The sequence below is a fragment of the Bos indicus x Bos taurus genome, chromosome 5, assembly GCF_003369695.1.
Source record: "Bos indicus x Bos taurus breed Angus x Brahman F1 hybrid chromosome 5, Bos_hybrid_MaternalHap_v2.0, whole genome shotgun sequence".
NCBI classification, from domain to species: domain Eukaryota; kingdom Metazoa; phylum Chordata; class Mammalia; order Artiodactyla; family Bovidae; genus Bos; species Bos indicus x Bos taurus.
Genome location: NC_040080.1, coordinates 59,237,472 through 59,252,374, shown reverse-complemented (window position 1 = coordinate 59,252,374; position 14,903 = coordinate 59,237,472). Strand labels below are relative to the sequence as shown.

General features: G+C 39.0%; 1 protein-coding gene across 9 annotated transcripts in view; it reads left to right on the top strand.

The window, feature by feature from the left end:
- The window catches only part of CFAP54 (cilia and flagella associated protein 54), a 312,031-nt gene that overhangs the window by 263,138 nt on the left and 33,990 nt on the right, over positions 1-14,903 (top strand). For 8 of the 9 annotated variants that reach the window (XM_027542095.1, XM_027542091.1, XM_027542096.1 and 5 more), the window contains one exon: positions 13,711-13,817. In XM_027542095.1, the coding sequence (XP_027397896.1) occupies positions 13,711-13,817 (107 nt within the window). Of the gene's footprint in view, positions 1-13,710; positions 13,818-14,903 lie in introns of those variants that run through there. The other variant, XM_027542097.1, reaches the window with a different exon arrangement.

Here is a 14,903-nt window from a genome sequence, read left to right as displayed (position 1 = left end):
CAGTGATCATGTATGGATGTGAGAGTTAGACTGTGAAGAAAGCTGAGCACTGAAGAATTGATGCTTTTGAACTGTGGTGTTGGAGAAGACTCTTGAGAGTCCCTTGGACTGGAAGGAGATCCAACCAGTCCATTCTACAGGAGATCAGTCCTGGGTGTTCCTTGGAAGGACTGATGCTGAAGCTGAAACTCCAATACTTTGGCCACCTTATGCAAAGAGTGGACTCATTGAAAAAGACTCTGATGCTGGGAGGGATTGGGGGCAGGAGGAGAAGGGGACAACATAGGATGAGATGGCTGGATGGCATCACCGACTTGATGGAAATGAGTTTGTGTAAACTCTGGGAGTTGGTGATAGACAGGGAGGCCTGGCATGCTGTGATTCATGGGGTCGCAAAGAGTTGGACACAACTGAGCAACTGAACTGAATTGAACCTAAATAGTAGTTGTTATTTATTATTATGTAATTTTAACAGTATTACACTATTTTAAAGTTTAATAACTTCAAATATATATATGATACACTCGGTAAGCATCATTTTTAAAGCACCTTTTAAAAGACATACAGATGGCTAACAAACACATGAAAAGATGCTCAACATCACTCATTATCAGAGAAATGCAAATCAAAACCACTATGAGGTACCATTTCATGCCAGTCAGAATGGCTGCAATCCAAAAGTCTACAAGCAATAAATGCTGGAGAGGGTGTGGAGAAAAGGGAACCCTCTTACACTGTTGGTGGGAATGCAAACTAGTACAGCCACTATGGAGAACAGTGTGGAGATTCTTTAAAAAACTGGAAATAGAACTGCCTTATGACCCAGCAATCCCACTGCTGGGCATATACACCGAGGAAACCAGAATTGAAAGAGACACATGTACCCCAATGTTTATCACAGCACTGTTCATAATAGCCAGGACATGGAAGCAACCTAGATGTCCATCAGCAGATGAATGGACAAGAAAGCTGTGGTACATATACACAATGGAGTATTACTCAGCCATTAAAAAGAATACATTTGAATCAGTTCTAATGAGGTGGATGAAACTGGAGCCTATTATACAGAGTGAAGTAAGCCAGAAAGAAAAACACCAATACAGTATACTAACACATATATATGGAATTTAGAAAGATGGTAACAATAACCCTGTATATGAGACAGCAAGAGAGACACTGATGTATAGAACAGTCTTTTGGACTCTGTGGGAGAGGGAGAGGGTGGGATGATTTGGAAGAATGGCATTGAAATACGTATAATATCATATATGGAACGAGTCGCCAGTCCAGGTTTGATGCACGATACTGGATGCTTGGGGCTGGTGCACTGGGACGACCCAGAAGGATGGTATGGGGAGGGAGGAGGGAGGAGGGTTCAGGATGGGGAACACATGTATACCTGTGGCAGATTCATTTTGATATTTGGCAAAACCAATACAATATTGTAAAGTTTAAAAATAAAATAAAAAAAAAGAGGAGAGAGTTGCAACAGAAAAGAAAAAAAAATTAAAAAAATAAAGTGTACCAGCAATATTTCCCTAGAGATACTTCAGGTGCCAATGTTGTACAGAAAAGAGAGTAAAATCTGAGTAACCAGCAAAACCGAAGTGTATAGTAAATGGGAGAAAAAACTTAATTCCTCTCTGAATGCTGTTTAAAAATTTGTATCACAAGCATAACTCATTTTAATGTTTATTATCTTTAATTCTATATCTTTATCCATGTCTAGTTCTTACATGTGTATAGATGTTTGCAATAGGGCTAACTGGGGAGCAGGAGGAGAGGTGGGCAAGAATTTGGGAGCAGTTCAGTATCAGTGCCTGAACTCTTTGGAGACGGAACACTGAGTCCAGTTCTGGGAGAGTCTTGAAGACGGGTCAAGCTTTGAAAAATGGGACAGTTGGTCACTATCACCTTTTACAGAGGAACCCTCCACTATAGCAATCCTTTGATTTCTGCTGTCTCTAAGAAGGGCCTCGGGCTCTTTCCCATGAAACATTTCCTGTATATTTTTGCCTTGTTCAGCACTTTTTATCTTTTTTTTGTTTTGCCTCCTGCAGTGGACTGCTCCTGCACCTCCCAGCTCTTGAGTGCTGTCCCCTCTAGCGGTGCCTCTGGTAGCTTCTGCTGCTCCTTGACTCATGTGACCTGTGTCAGATGGTAAAACCTCCAGAGCCCACCCTTTCTTTACTCTCAAGCACAGCTTCTCCCAACAGCCCCTCCATTCTGCGCCTCTAGGCTGGCAACCTAGGGCTAACTCCGGGTCTGTTATATATCCCTCCTACCATACAAAAAAGAGAAACTTTAACACCTAACTTCCCAGAAACATTGAAAGCTGTTTATCATATTTTGAAAGTACTCGCCTTCCTACCCTTTCCATGTTCAATCCTTGCCAGATATTCCACATGCATTTTAAAATAAAAAATCTGTGGTCTCTTTTGGAGGAATTTAGTGCAGTAGTTTTCAAATCACCGTTCCAAGAATCCTCATGGGTCATGGAGTCAAGTGGTATTTTTTTAAGAAATTAAATATAAGAAGGCAGTATCAGAATGCACCACATACAGTAAGTGGAAGTGTTTTCTGAAACATTTGTTTCAGGATAGATTCTGTTAAAAAGAGCATTTCTAGATTGACGTTCAGCATTCTGAAGAATTTGTTTACTGGCTGACAAGAGAACAAACAGAGTGATAAAAGAGGATTTCCATTCAGAAAGGGTTTGGAAACAGAAGGATGGCATGGTTGGGAAACAGATTGTTTACCCCAACAGTTAGTTTTAAAAAATGAAGAACAAAGCATAAAGTTCATTTCACAAAGCCATAGAAATATCACATCCCTATCAGTCTAGGGCAGGATGATCTGGGGGAGTTAATGCTAAGACTGCATCTGTGGCTGATAATTAGAATAACAAGGTTTTATGCATCGACAATAAAATCTGACAATTAGCATGGACCCATGAACTGGTGTCAGACAGAGATTAGAAGTGGAGCACCAACTAACAAATTCTAATTTAAACAGGTTGCTTGAGTAATTTTCGTAAGCCACAAGCAAAGACACAGAACACACAGTTTTCCTATCTTAGTTCAGGGACATTTTTTTCCACCTTTGACAATAAGTATGTATGTATTGGGTCATGATAAAAGATGCAGTGGCTGCCATAATTCTCAGCTACACAATCAGGAAATGCTGATTTAGGAGAGCTAGATGTTCTCAAATCTAAGAGTCTATTTTTTCAGAAGATAACACTGAAATTTTTTTGATGATTTAAATATTATTTGTGAACATTCATCTATTCATTATCTTAGACCTTCAGTGTAGAGTTTAACGTTGGAAAAACTGGGTGAAGCTCATGAAACCCCACAAGATGATACAGGTATTCTACTTCATTAACTTCACAACAACTCTATGAGATAGGTACAATTGTCCCTCAGTATCCACAGGGGATTGGTTCAGAAGGCCCTCAGATATCCACCAAAATCCAGAGATGCCCGGTCCCTTATATAAAATGGCAGGCGTGTGTGCTAAGTAGCTTCAGTCGTGTCTGACTCTTTGCAACACTGTGGCTGTACCCCACCAGGCTCCTCTGTCCCTGGGATTCTGCAGACAAGAATACTGGAGTGGGTTGCCATGCCCTTTTCCAGGAGATCTTCCCAACCCAGGGATCGAACCCACACTTCTTATGTCTCCTGAATTGGCAAGCAGGTTCTTTACCACTGGTAACACCTGGGAAGCCCCATAAAATGGCATAGCATTTGCACATACACTCTGCACATCTTATGTATACTTTAAATCATCTCCCCATTACTTATAAAACCTAATATGATGTAAATGTTATGTAGGTAGTTGCCAGAACATGGCAAATTCAAATGCTGGTTTTTGAAACTTCCTGAATTTTTAAAAATATTTTTGATTCCCAAGTTGTTGGATCCATGGATGCAGAAACCCTAGATTATAAATTATACTATCCTATTTAACAGAATTACCTTTAGTAGAATATAATAGAACCACACATGTTATTCATTGAAACTTCTTTACAAGCAAAGCATCTTTTGAACCATTTCAGTGTCTCCTAAGGACAATTACTGAAGAGACTGCTAGAGCTTATGATTCTAATGAACCTCCCAGACACTGGCATTAAAAAGCGTTGTAAGAATGGCTGATTTAGAAAGAAGACTACAGCTTAGCCTTAAGGAAATATAACCATGACCAAAGGTTTGATGGTCCAAATTTGTCTCAAAATTACACTTTAGGGCCTTTAGCTTTAAAGCACCTCATATTCTTGCTATTTTTAGCATACAGGGTAACCAGTAGAATGCTTTAGCTCACAAGCCAGCCTATTTGAGGTTCAGAATGAGACTGGAGTTATGTTTATAACTTGATAAGGCTCAAGGAATGCAACCCAGAGCAAGCAGGGCAGGGGAGGGGCAATAAAGCTTCCATAGCTGGCCCTTCCTTTTGGCCTGAGACCTAAGTTGGAGGGATGCAAACGACTGCAGGGGCTATTGCGTTGAAGGCACAGCCCAAGGCATGTTCTTCAGAGGCCATGGAAGTGGTAGGCAGACAAGCATGATCAAGTTAAAGAAGTCTGATCTGGCAAAGCTTGCCAGACTCCATCTGGCAAGTGAAAACACAGATTTGTACAGAGCTAAAATAGTTCTTGGAGATAAGTTTATTCAGAAGCCCAACAAGTCTGGGAACAAGAAATACAGAGCTGGTGCTCTTTTCTGGAGGCTTTTGTACCCCTAAGAAGAGCAAGACACTATTTCAGGGTCCCAAACAAACAGGCTATGCATTCAACACAAGCTGAGGCCTAGCTGGATGGTAAAGGATGAGTTAAGATTCCTGGGAAAACTAACAAGTCTTAATAAAAGCAGAAGCTCAATGTTATTAACTTGGATGTTAGGAGTGCTATAACTAAGATCATACAGATGCCCAGGACCTCCCCTGAGGTCTTCTAGATTTTGGGACTTGTTGCCTAAGTGATTAACTAGAGTTGGTCCTGCATATGGGGCCCAAGATTACCACCAGCTTCTGGGAACTGGGGAAGACAAAAGCTGGATAAGTGAGGCAGGAACTGGTATCTGAGAGTCCCTGGCCCTTGCAGAGTGTGGTCAGGAACCAATACCACCAGCACCCCTGGAAGCTCATTAGAAATGCAGAATCTTGAATCTCACTTTAGACTCACTGAATCAGAGTATGCATTTTACTTGCACATTCCAAAATGTATGCACTTTCAAGTTTGAGAAACACTGGTCTAGGCTGGTGATACCAATGCACTTATACTCTACAGATGACTCTCCAAGAAGTATTCTATTGCCAATTCATATAGTGGGCTCCACTGGTAACCTCTGATTTCTTTTGGTCCCACCCAAGTCACATGTCAGAACTGAAAGGAAACTAGAATACCTAAGCAACACTCTCGTTTTACACATGAGAAACAAAGTTCCATAGGGGTCAAATAACCAATGTCACAACTCGTAAGTGACAAAAAATAAGAATGCAAACCTAGGTCTTTTCATTTTAAATATTAATTTCTATATAAAATGTGTATAACTAATTGCTTGCTAACTAATTAATAAAGCATTTATTGAGTGCATACTGTATGCCAAGCATTTTGTTGGGCGATTAAGATATCAAGATGAGGAAATTACAAATCAGCTTGATCTAATGGAAGTGGAAAGTAGATTCTTCTTTCATTGTTCCTGGGCTGTAAGGACAAGACAGTTTTTTTTTTAAAGTGATATTTGTTTTTAAAAATTATTATTATATTAGTTTCAGCATAATGATTTCATATTTTTATACATCATGAAATAATCACCATGAAAAGTCTAGTTACCATCTGTCACCATACAAAGTTGTTACAATATGATTGACTATATTTCCTATGTTGTATATTATATCCCTGTGACTTATTTATTTTGTAACTGAAAGTTTGTAGCTGTTAATCTCCCTCAACTATTTCACTCATCCCCCAACCCCCCTCCCCTATGATGACCAAAAGTTTATTCTCTGTATCTATGAATCTATTTGTTTTGTTATGTGTCATCATGTTTTTTAGATTCCACATATAAATGAAATCTTGTCATATTTGTCTTTCTCCATCTGACTCATTTCACTTAGCATAATACCCTCTAGGTCTATCCATGTCGTCCCAAATGGCAAGATCTCAGTATTTTTATGGCTGAGAAATACATAATTTTCATTGGCATATATATAATTTTGAATTAGTGTTTTTTGCAGAGGTGGGATTGTTGGATGCTATGGTAGATCTGTCTTTCAGTTCATTTCAGTTCAGTCGCTCAGTCGTGTCTGACTCTTTGCAACCCCATGAATTGCAGCATGCCAGGCCTCCCTGTCCTTCACCAATTCCCGGAGTCTACTCCAACTCATGTTCATCGAGTCAGTGATGCCATCCAGCCATCTCATCCTCTGTCGTCCCCTTCTCCTCCTGCCCCCAATCCCTCCCAGCATCAGAGTCTTTTCCAATGAGTCAACTTATCTTTAATTAAAAAAAATTGTTTTCTATAGTGGCTGTACCAGTTTACATTTCTACCAGCAGTGCTTCAGTGTTCCCTTTTCTCCACATCTTCATCAACACTTGTTATTTGTTGTCTTTTTTATAGTAGCTGCCCTTTTAGGTGTGAGGTGATATCTCTCTGTGGTTTTGATTTGCATTTCCCTAAAAATTTTTGATGCTGAGCAGTTTTTCACGTGCCTGTTGACCATCAGTGTGTCTTCTTTGAAAACATGTCTGAGATCCTCTCAGATGTCCAGTTTTTAACCAGGTTTCTAATTTGTTGCTTTTTTTTGAGGTTGAGTAGCCTGAGTTCTTTGGATAGTTTGAATACTAATGTCTTACGAGATATATAATTTGCCAGATTCAAAAAAATATTGCTAAGGCCAATATCAAAGAGCATATTACCTATGTTTTCTTCTAGAAGTTTTATGGTTTCAGGTCTTACATTTAAGTCTTTAATCCACTTGAGTTTGAGTTTATTTGTATATATAGTGTGAGAGTAGTCCAGTTTAATTCTTTTGCATGTAGTTGTCCAGTTTTCTGAACACCATTTATTGAAGAAGTAGTCTTTTTCCCATTGTATATACTTGCCTTCTGTTGTAGAATGATTAACCATATAAGTGTGGGTTTATTTCTGGGCTCTCTATTCTGTTCCATTGATCTATATGTCTGTTTTTGTGCCAGTACCATTCTATTTTGATTGATATAGCTTTGTAGTAGGATTTGAAATCAGGGCGCATGATATCTCCAGCTTTGTTCTTATTTATCAAGATTCAGTTCAGTTCAGTTGCTCAATCATGTCCATCTCTGCAATCCCATGGACTGCAGCACGCCAGGCTTCCCTGTGCATCACCAACTCCCAAAGGCTACTCAAACTCATGTCCATTGTGTTGGTGATGCTATCTAACCATCTCATCATCCTCTGTCACCCACCTCTCCTCCCGCCTTCAATCTTTCCCAGCATCAGGGTCTTTTCCACTGAGTCAGTTCTTCACATCAGGTGGCCAGAGTATTGGAGTTTCAGCTTCAGCATCAGTCCTTTCAATGAATATTCAGGACTGATTTCCTTTAGGATTGACTGGTTGGATCTCCTTGCAGTCCAAGGGACTCTCAAGAGTCTTCTCCAATACCACAGTTCAAAAGCATCAATTCTTCAGCGCTCAGCTTTCTTTATAGTCCAACTCTCACATCCATACATGACTACTAGAAAAACTATAGCTTTGACTAGACAGATGTTGGTAAAGTTATGTCTCTGCTTTTTAATATGCTGTCTAGGTTGGTCATAACTCTTCTTCCAAGGAGCAAGGGTCTTAATTTCATGGCTGCAGTCACCATCTGCAGTGATTTTGGAGCCCCCCAAAAATAAAATCTCTCACAGTTTCCATTGTTTCCCCATTTGTCCTAGTTCTGTAAAAAATTCCATTGGTATTTCAATAGAGATTACATTGAATCTGTAGGTTGTCTTGGGAAATATGGTCATTTTAACAGTTTTAATTCTTCCAGTTCATGAACACAGTATATCTCTCCATTTGTTTATGTTGTTTTCAGTTTCTTTTTATCGATATCTTATAGTTTTCTGAGTACAGGTCTTTCTTTTACCTCCTTGGTTAGATCTATTCCTAGGTATTTTATTCTTTTTGATGAAATTGTAAATGGGATTCTTTGCTCCTTCTGATAGTTCATTGTTAGTGTATAGAGATGCAACATATTTCTGGATATTAATTTTGTATTCTGAAACTTCATCGAACTTCATTTATATTAGTTCTAATAGTTTTTCTTGTGGTGTCTTTAGGATTTCTATATATAGTATCATGTCATCTTCAGACAGTGACAATTTTACTTTTTTCTCTAAAATTTGGATACCATTTATCTTTTTTTCTTGTCTGATTGCTGTACCTAGGACTTCAAACACTATATTAAATAAAAGTGGTCATAGTGGGCATTCTTGTCTTATTCCTGAACTTAGAGGAAAAGCATGATGTTACTTGTAAGTTTGTCATATATGGCCTTTATTATATTGTTGAGGTATGTTCTCTTTTATGCTCATGCTGTTGAAATTTTTTTTCATCATAAATGGATGTTGAATTTGTCAAAAACTTTTTGCGCATCTATTGAGATAATCATGTAATTTTTATTCTTCAATTTGTTAATGTGGTGCATCACATTGATTGATTTGCAAATACTGAGTCATCTTGCATCCCTGAGATAAATCTCAGTTGATCATGATGTACATACAAGACAATTTTAAATATAGTATCCCTCAGTGTTTGTAAAAAATCACATCACTTTTTTTCATTGAAAAAGTCTTTTCAGAAGTGATTAAGGAAGCACTGGAAAATTTTTCATGGGTGTATTACCTCCTGAAGAATCCAGTCCTGGATATGCAAGGTGATATAATTTATCCCTGAGGGTAAAGACAAGTTGGGAATAGAACTAAACACTGTTCTCAACTGAAAACTAAGTGGATTAGATGAGAACAGGCTGCGGGATCAGATGGGAACCTGGTTTGGGATTAGCAGCAGATCTAAGAGAATATGGGAAGTGAGGTATCCAGGTCAGGTTAAGGAGCCAGGGATGATCATGGTGCTACAAATGACAACAATAATGCTCTAAATACCACTTAAAGCAATTCACATTGACTCAGTCCTCACATTGATCCGTTGGATGAAGATTACCATATCTTCTACTTTACAAATGAGAACACAGAGGCATAATGTTTTAATAATTTTCGCAAGATCACACAGCCAGTAAGTGGTGGAGGCAAACCCAGGCACCCTGGCTCCAGAGCTCAGGTTCACAACAACTCTGAGTTTAGTGCTTTATTATTTAATTACAGCCCTATTTTATTCAAGTTAATTTTGACTTCAGGCTTTTATACTTTGAATCCAATTATCTATGCCAGGCTTCAGTTAAGTGCAGTTAAAGAAGTCTTTAAATTGTGTTGCAAAACCATTGACAAGTATCAGTTTTAGGAGGGAGAGTGTCATTTCCATAATCAGGGGTTAAATATAAAGCGTGGCTTCTATTTAAAATTTCCAACTAACATGCTTTGGGGAATTTGACTAGTTCTTAGCAGATTAATGGAAATTTCAGAAATATAAAGATGTTAACGTGTAGCAGGGATATGACTGAGTTGCTTGCTGTGCACCTGAAACTCTCACAGCACTGTTGTTCAGCCATACTCTAACATAAAATAAAAGTTAAAGGAGATGCTGTAAACACTGCTAAAGAAGTACAAGATATCACTCCTGTCCTCAGAGATTGTATGTGCTAGCCTGGGAGTCAAGGTTAACAAACACAGGCTGAGAGCAAACACCACTAAGCACTGGGAGATCTTGAGCTACTCTCTCTGGGATTCATTTCATTTTCTTTTCAGAAACGTTTCATTCAATTTTCCAAAGTTTGAAAAGTCAAATATTTTTAATGAGTAAAAAAAGAACAATTCTCTGTCTAGCTCTCCTTCTCCCTGAATCTCTCTCCTCAGATGTAATTGCTTCAAACTCTTTCAACTGTTTTTGTTTGGTTGTTTTGCTTTCACCCATTTAACTAAATTATGTGCTCAGGTGATGATTTCTCAAGTGATCAGCCTTACACACTCTTCTTCTCTGCACATTCTCCTAACTGAGTCCTATCACAATTCTTAAAGCATAGTCAGTGTTTACATTATGACTATGTAAATGTCACTCACTGCTGAGCCAAATAAGGTACTATTTCCTTTCTTGTCTTCTTTCCTGCAGGAAAAAAAAAAAAAAAACCTGCCTCACTTTTGTTTCACTTAGTATTCTCTGTATTTTAGAATCTCTTATTCTTCCTAAGGTTTCAAATAACTATACAGTTCTTCTCCATGTGGACAAACTCATGAGCTTGTCTCTTAGTTCCTTTTTTCTTTCCTTCAGAGACATGCTTCAAACTGGACCAATTACTCTCATGGCTCAAATATCATCTTCAGAGCCCATTATCCATCCTCCTAATAATTCCTTCCTCTCTGAGTTGGATTCCCTTGCTCCCATGTTTCTCTCTGACTTGGCTTGCTCTCTCATGTTAAATGAACACATCTTCCATCTTCCCGAGAAAGAATGTGCTGGAGGTTCTGGTAATTCCGAGCTCACCAGACTCCACAGATTGCATCCATGGAAGGCTCTAGTAAAGAATAAAGCATGGCAGGAAGAAGAAAGCACAGATAGCCATTAGAGAGACTCAGGTACCCAGGAGGAGCTGCCTGGTCTCCTGGTCTCTGGCACACATGCTATCTATGGGTCATGAACCACTGAAATATGGTGAGATATGTTGGTTTCAAGAAAGCTGCTATCTTACTTGGGAGGGTTCTTTCATGTCTCTGATCATGTAGTCAAAACCAGACTGTGGGGCTATCAATGAGAGAAGTGATGATAAAAATAGACTCCAGATGTAAGTAATCAACATGTGTATTTTCTCAAAAAAAAAAAAAAATAGTGCTGGTAAGCTGACACAGGCAGCCTCCTGGTGTGTTTCACACCCCAAAAAAGAGCTGTGTTAATTACTTGCTAGTACATTCCATTCAGCTTTGGTCAAGGAACAGTTCCATTATTTCAGTCCTCTGAGATGGTTACCAAGGTGGCAATGTATTGAGATTATTCCTGCACTTACATAGGAAGTAAAGAGACCTTGTATACCTGACAAAAGGTCATCATTTTAATACTTAATTCACTGTTGTCTCAGCATAGAATTCTAGGTTGAAAATTATTTTCCCTCAAAATGTAGGAGGCACTCACTGTTCACTGCCTCTGGGAATTCTGCTTTGCTGTTGAGAGTTCTGTTCCCATTCTGATTCCTAGTTCTTTATTTGTGACGTCTTTCCTCTGCAAACTCTGGGGATCTCCCCTCTGTCCCCTGTGTTCTAAAGTTGCATGGTGCACCTTGGTGTGGGTATTGTTCTGGATCCTTAGGGTGCCTATTTCAATATATGAAGTTTATTCTTTGGTTCATGTAGATTTGTTTCTTTTATAATTCACTCCCTCTAATGATCTCTGCAATTTTTGGAATTTCTGTTATTCAGATAGTGAGCCTATTAGATTGAGTGTTTACTTTTCTCATCTTCCCCTGACCCCACCATTTATGTTTTTAAATTTAGGTTTATTTGGGGGGAGATATATTTAACTTTATATTTCAGTAATCTTTTATTGATTAGTTGTTATGATCATACATTTTTTTTTAAATTTAAGAGTGCTTATTCTCTGTTCCATTTTAATAGCATTGTGTTCTAATTTTTAGATGCAACGCTGGCGTTTTTCTGTCTGAGAATATTAATTATGGTTTCATTGACATTTTCTTCTGCTCTCTGTCCTGTATCTGATTCTCCAAGTCCCTTTATTACATTAGTTCTGGTCTCTACCTTTCATTTCATGTCTAGTGACCCTTGGCTCTTCACTCATGTTTGAGAAAATGAGAATCATATTTAGTCAGGCTTATGGACTTTTGGCCTCACTGCAGTGTAGCTGAGCTAGCAATTTCATTGGAGGATCCTGAAATGTTAGATCTGAAGTTCTCTTCTCTTCATCTGGTAAATTTTACCAAAGAGGATCTTCTAGATTCCTGCTTGGTTTTCTACATTCTGGGTAGGGGCTAGAGTGGGATAAAGGGATGCCTCTTGTTCAGAATATGGACTTGCACTTATCAATGTTTTCAATTCAGCATTTCATTCCTGGACTAATGTCCTTCCTGAGCATATATCTTCTTTTTCTAAAATTTTTAATTGGAGGATAACTGTTTTACAATATTGTATTGGTTTCTGCCATACATCAACATGAATCAGCCATAAATATACATATGTCTCCCCGCTCTTGAACCTCCCTCTCACACCATTCCACCCCTCTAGGCTGTCACAGAGAACCTGATTTGAGCTCCCTGCATCACAGAGCAAATTCCTACTGGCTATCTATTTTACATATGGTAATTTGTATGTTTCAGTGCTACTGTCTCAATTCATCCCATCCTCAGCTTCCCTCACTGTGTCCACAACTCTGTTCCCTATGTCTGCATCTCGTAGATCTTCTCTGATTTAACCTCAACAGTGAAAGAAGTTTGGGCAGCGTAGAAGAGGCAGAAAAGGAGGAAGGGAGTCTCCTGGTTGCAAGAGCTCAGAGAAGGGATGGGAGGGAGATTATTCCTGAGGTTGTTGGGGTTCTTGGTCATGCTTGTCATCGGCAGCCCCTCTGAGGCCAGGTGGGACACCACCTTTCCTCTCTGCTGACTCAGCTATGCTCTTCCAGGTGCTTTCACAGTGTTGCTTCCATCTCTCATCTACTTCATTTTCTCTTTTGCTTCTGTCTTTGTGAATTTATGACTTTAAGAAATTTTTTTTATTATTAATTCATATTGGGAGACTGCAGGATCTTAGTTCCCTGACCCCTCATAGGGATTGAACCTATGCCACCTGGGGTGGAAGTGCAGAATTCTAACCACTGGACTGCCAGGGAATTTCCCACATCCCTTTACTCTTACTTTAGTTTGACTTGAGAGGAACCAGAGATAAATGAATGCACTTAATTAGTCAATTTTGATTATCAACTCTGGGGTGCAGCGTTCTTATATCTAAAATGAAGGACTTAGAGCGGACCACCTCTAAGTTTCTCTGAATCTCAAATTCTATAAATTCATTATAAAGAGGTGCCGTAGAGTATAGGCCTGACTCTAAGAACTGTCAAGAGGTCAAACATTAGGTAAATTACTAAAGCATGAGTCATTAGGAGACGTTTCATCTTAGAGGTGGGGGCTGAAAAATTGTGTGTGGATTGCACGCACAAAGAGAAGAAGAAGGGAATCGCCTGAGTGCACAAAAGTAGCCAAGACCACTGATGGGGAAAGGGGCATTTTGAGAAGGAACAGGAAACCAAGTTGGATATTTACCAGGTATATATTAGACTTGTTGCAGAGGACCTTCAAAGGCTAAATTTTAAACTTAACTGCAGTAAGAAATGTCAGTCTTTAAAAATAATATAATCTTAGTACCAACTAGCATTTATTTTCATCTCATAACCTTTGCACAATTCTTGTTCATATCATTTCTCTTTAAAGGGAATTGGGGGGAAAGCCTCATTTTTTCTCTTTCAAAGAAAAGCCATTTAAAGTATAATGACATTGTTTTGAGAGCCAATGCTGTAGTTTTTGAGGTGGAGTGTAATTTTGATGTCACATTTGAGATGTCTTTTCATTTACAGGTTTTATTGTTGTATGCATATAATATGAAGCCCCTGAATATTTCTGATGTTGCATCTGCTGCTTGCAACTGTGTGTACGTAGGCTCTTTCTGGGTTCCACTAAAAAGGCAAGTAAAGATGGATTATCTGCAATTCTAACCCTCTTTGCTGATATTTTCATAAGGTTGGCTGTTTCAGTAATATACAAGGTAAATCCAGGAGAACTTCTGGAAGACATTTTTGGAAGAATCTTCCTTTTACTTAGAGAAGTATGATATTTCAGTGGTTAAGAGCATGAACTCTGACTTCAGTCTTCTTTGGTTCACATGCCAGTGTGGCCTTCCCTATCTTAGTATCCTTGACCAGGCTACTTAACTTCTGTGTGCCTCAGTCTCTTTATCAATAAAATAAGAATAATAATAGGACCTAGTATTGCTGGAGTATGTGTTGGAGTATTGTCCTAGTATTGTGGGGCTTCCCTGGTGTCTCAGAAGGTTAAGAATTCGCCTGCAATGTGGGAGACCTGGGTTTGATCCCTGGGTTGGGAAGATCCCCTGGAGGAGGGCAGGGCAGCCCACTCCAGGATCCTTGCCTGGAGAATCCCCATGGATAGAGGAGCCTGGTGGACTGCAGTCCATGGGGTCCAAAGAGTCGGACACAACTGAGCAACTAAGCACAACAAATTGGAGTAACAGTTCTAGTACTTCATTAACAGATCACAGGGAGTACAAAGATGTTGTCTGTAGTTTTGCCTGTAGTTTAGGGTGTGTTTTAAAAATAACTTAATGTGACTCTGTATTAAGTTGTAATTAAGCCCAAACTCCATCCCCATCCCAGCCTCATCCTTCCCTCTCTGCCCAGTCCTATACGTTGGCCAATCCTATCTGTTCCCCCATAAGAAGTCTCTGCATCAGCCACATTGTTTACCTCCCTCTTCATCCAACAGTGGATGGAGACTCTTAACTTTCGCTCATGCCTGGGTTCTGTCTCTTCTGATTTCACCTTATTCAATTCCTTGTTTGTTTTCTTTTTTTTTTCTTTGCTTAGTTAATTTAGTTGTGATTCCACTATTTGTTACTATTGTGACCTTAAGCCTAACCCATTCCATTTTCTCATTTCTGAGATGGAAATAATACTCTGCCTACTTTTGGGGGTTATTGTTGGGATCAAGTCAGACAGTATATGCATATGTGTTGCATGCATGTATAATATAT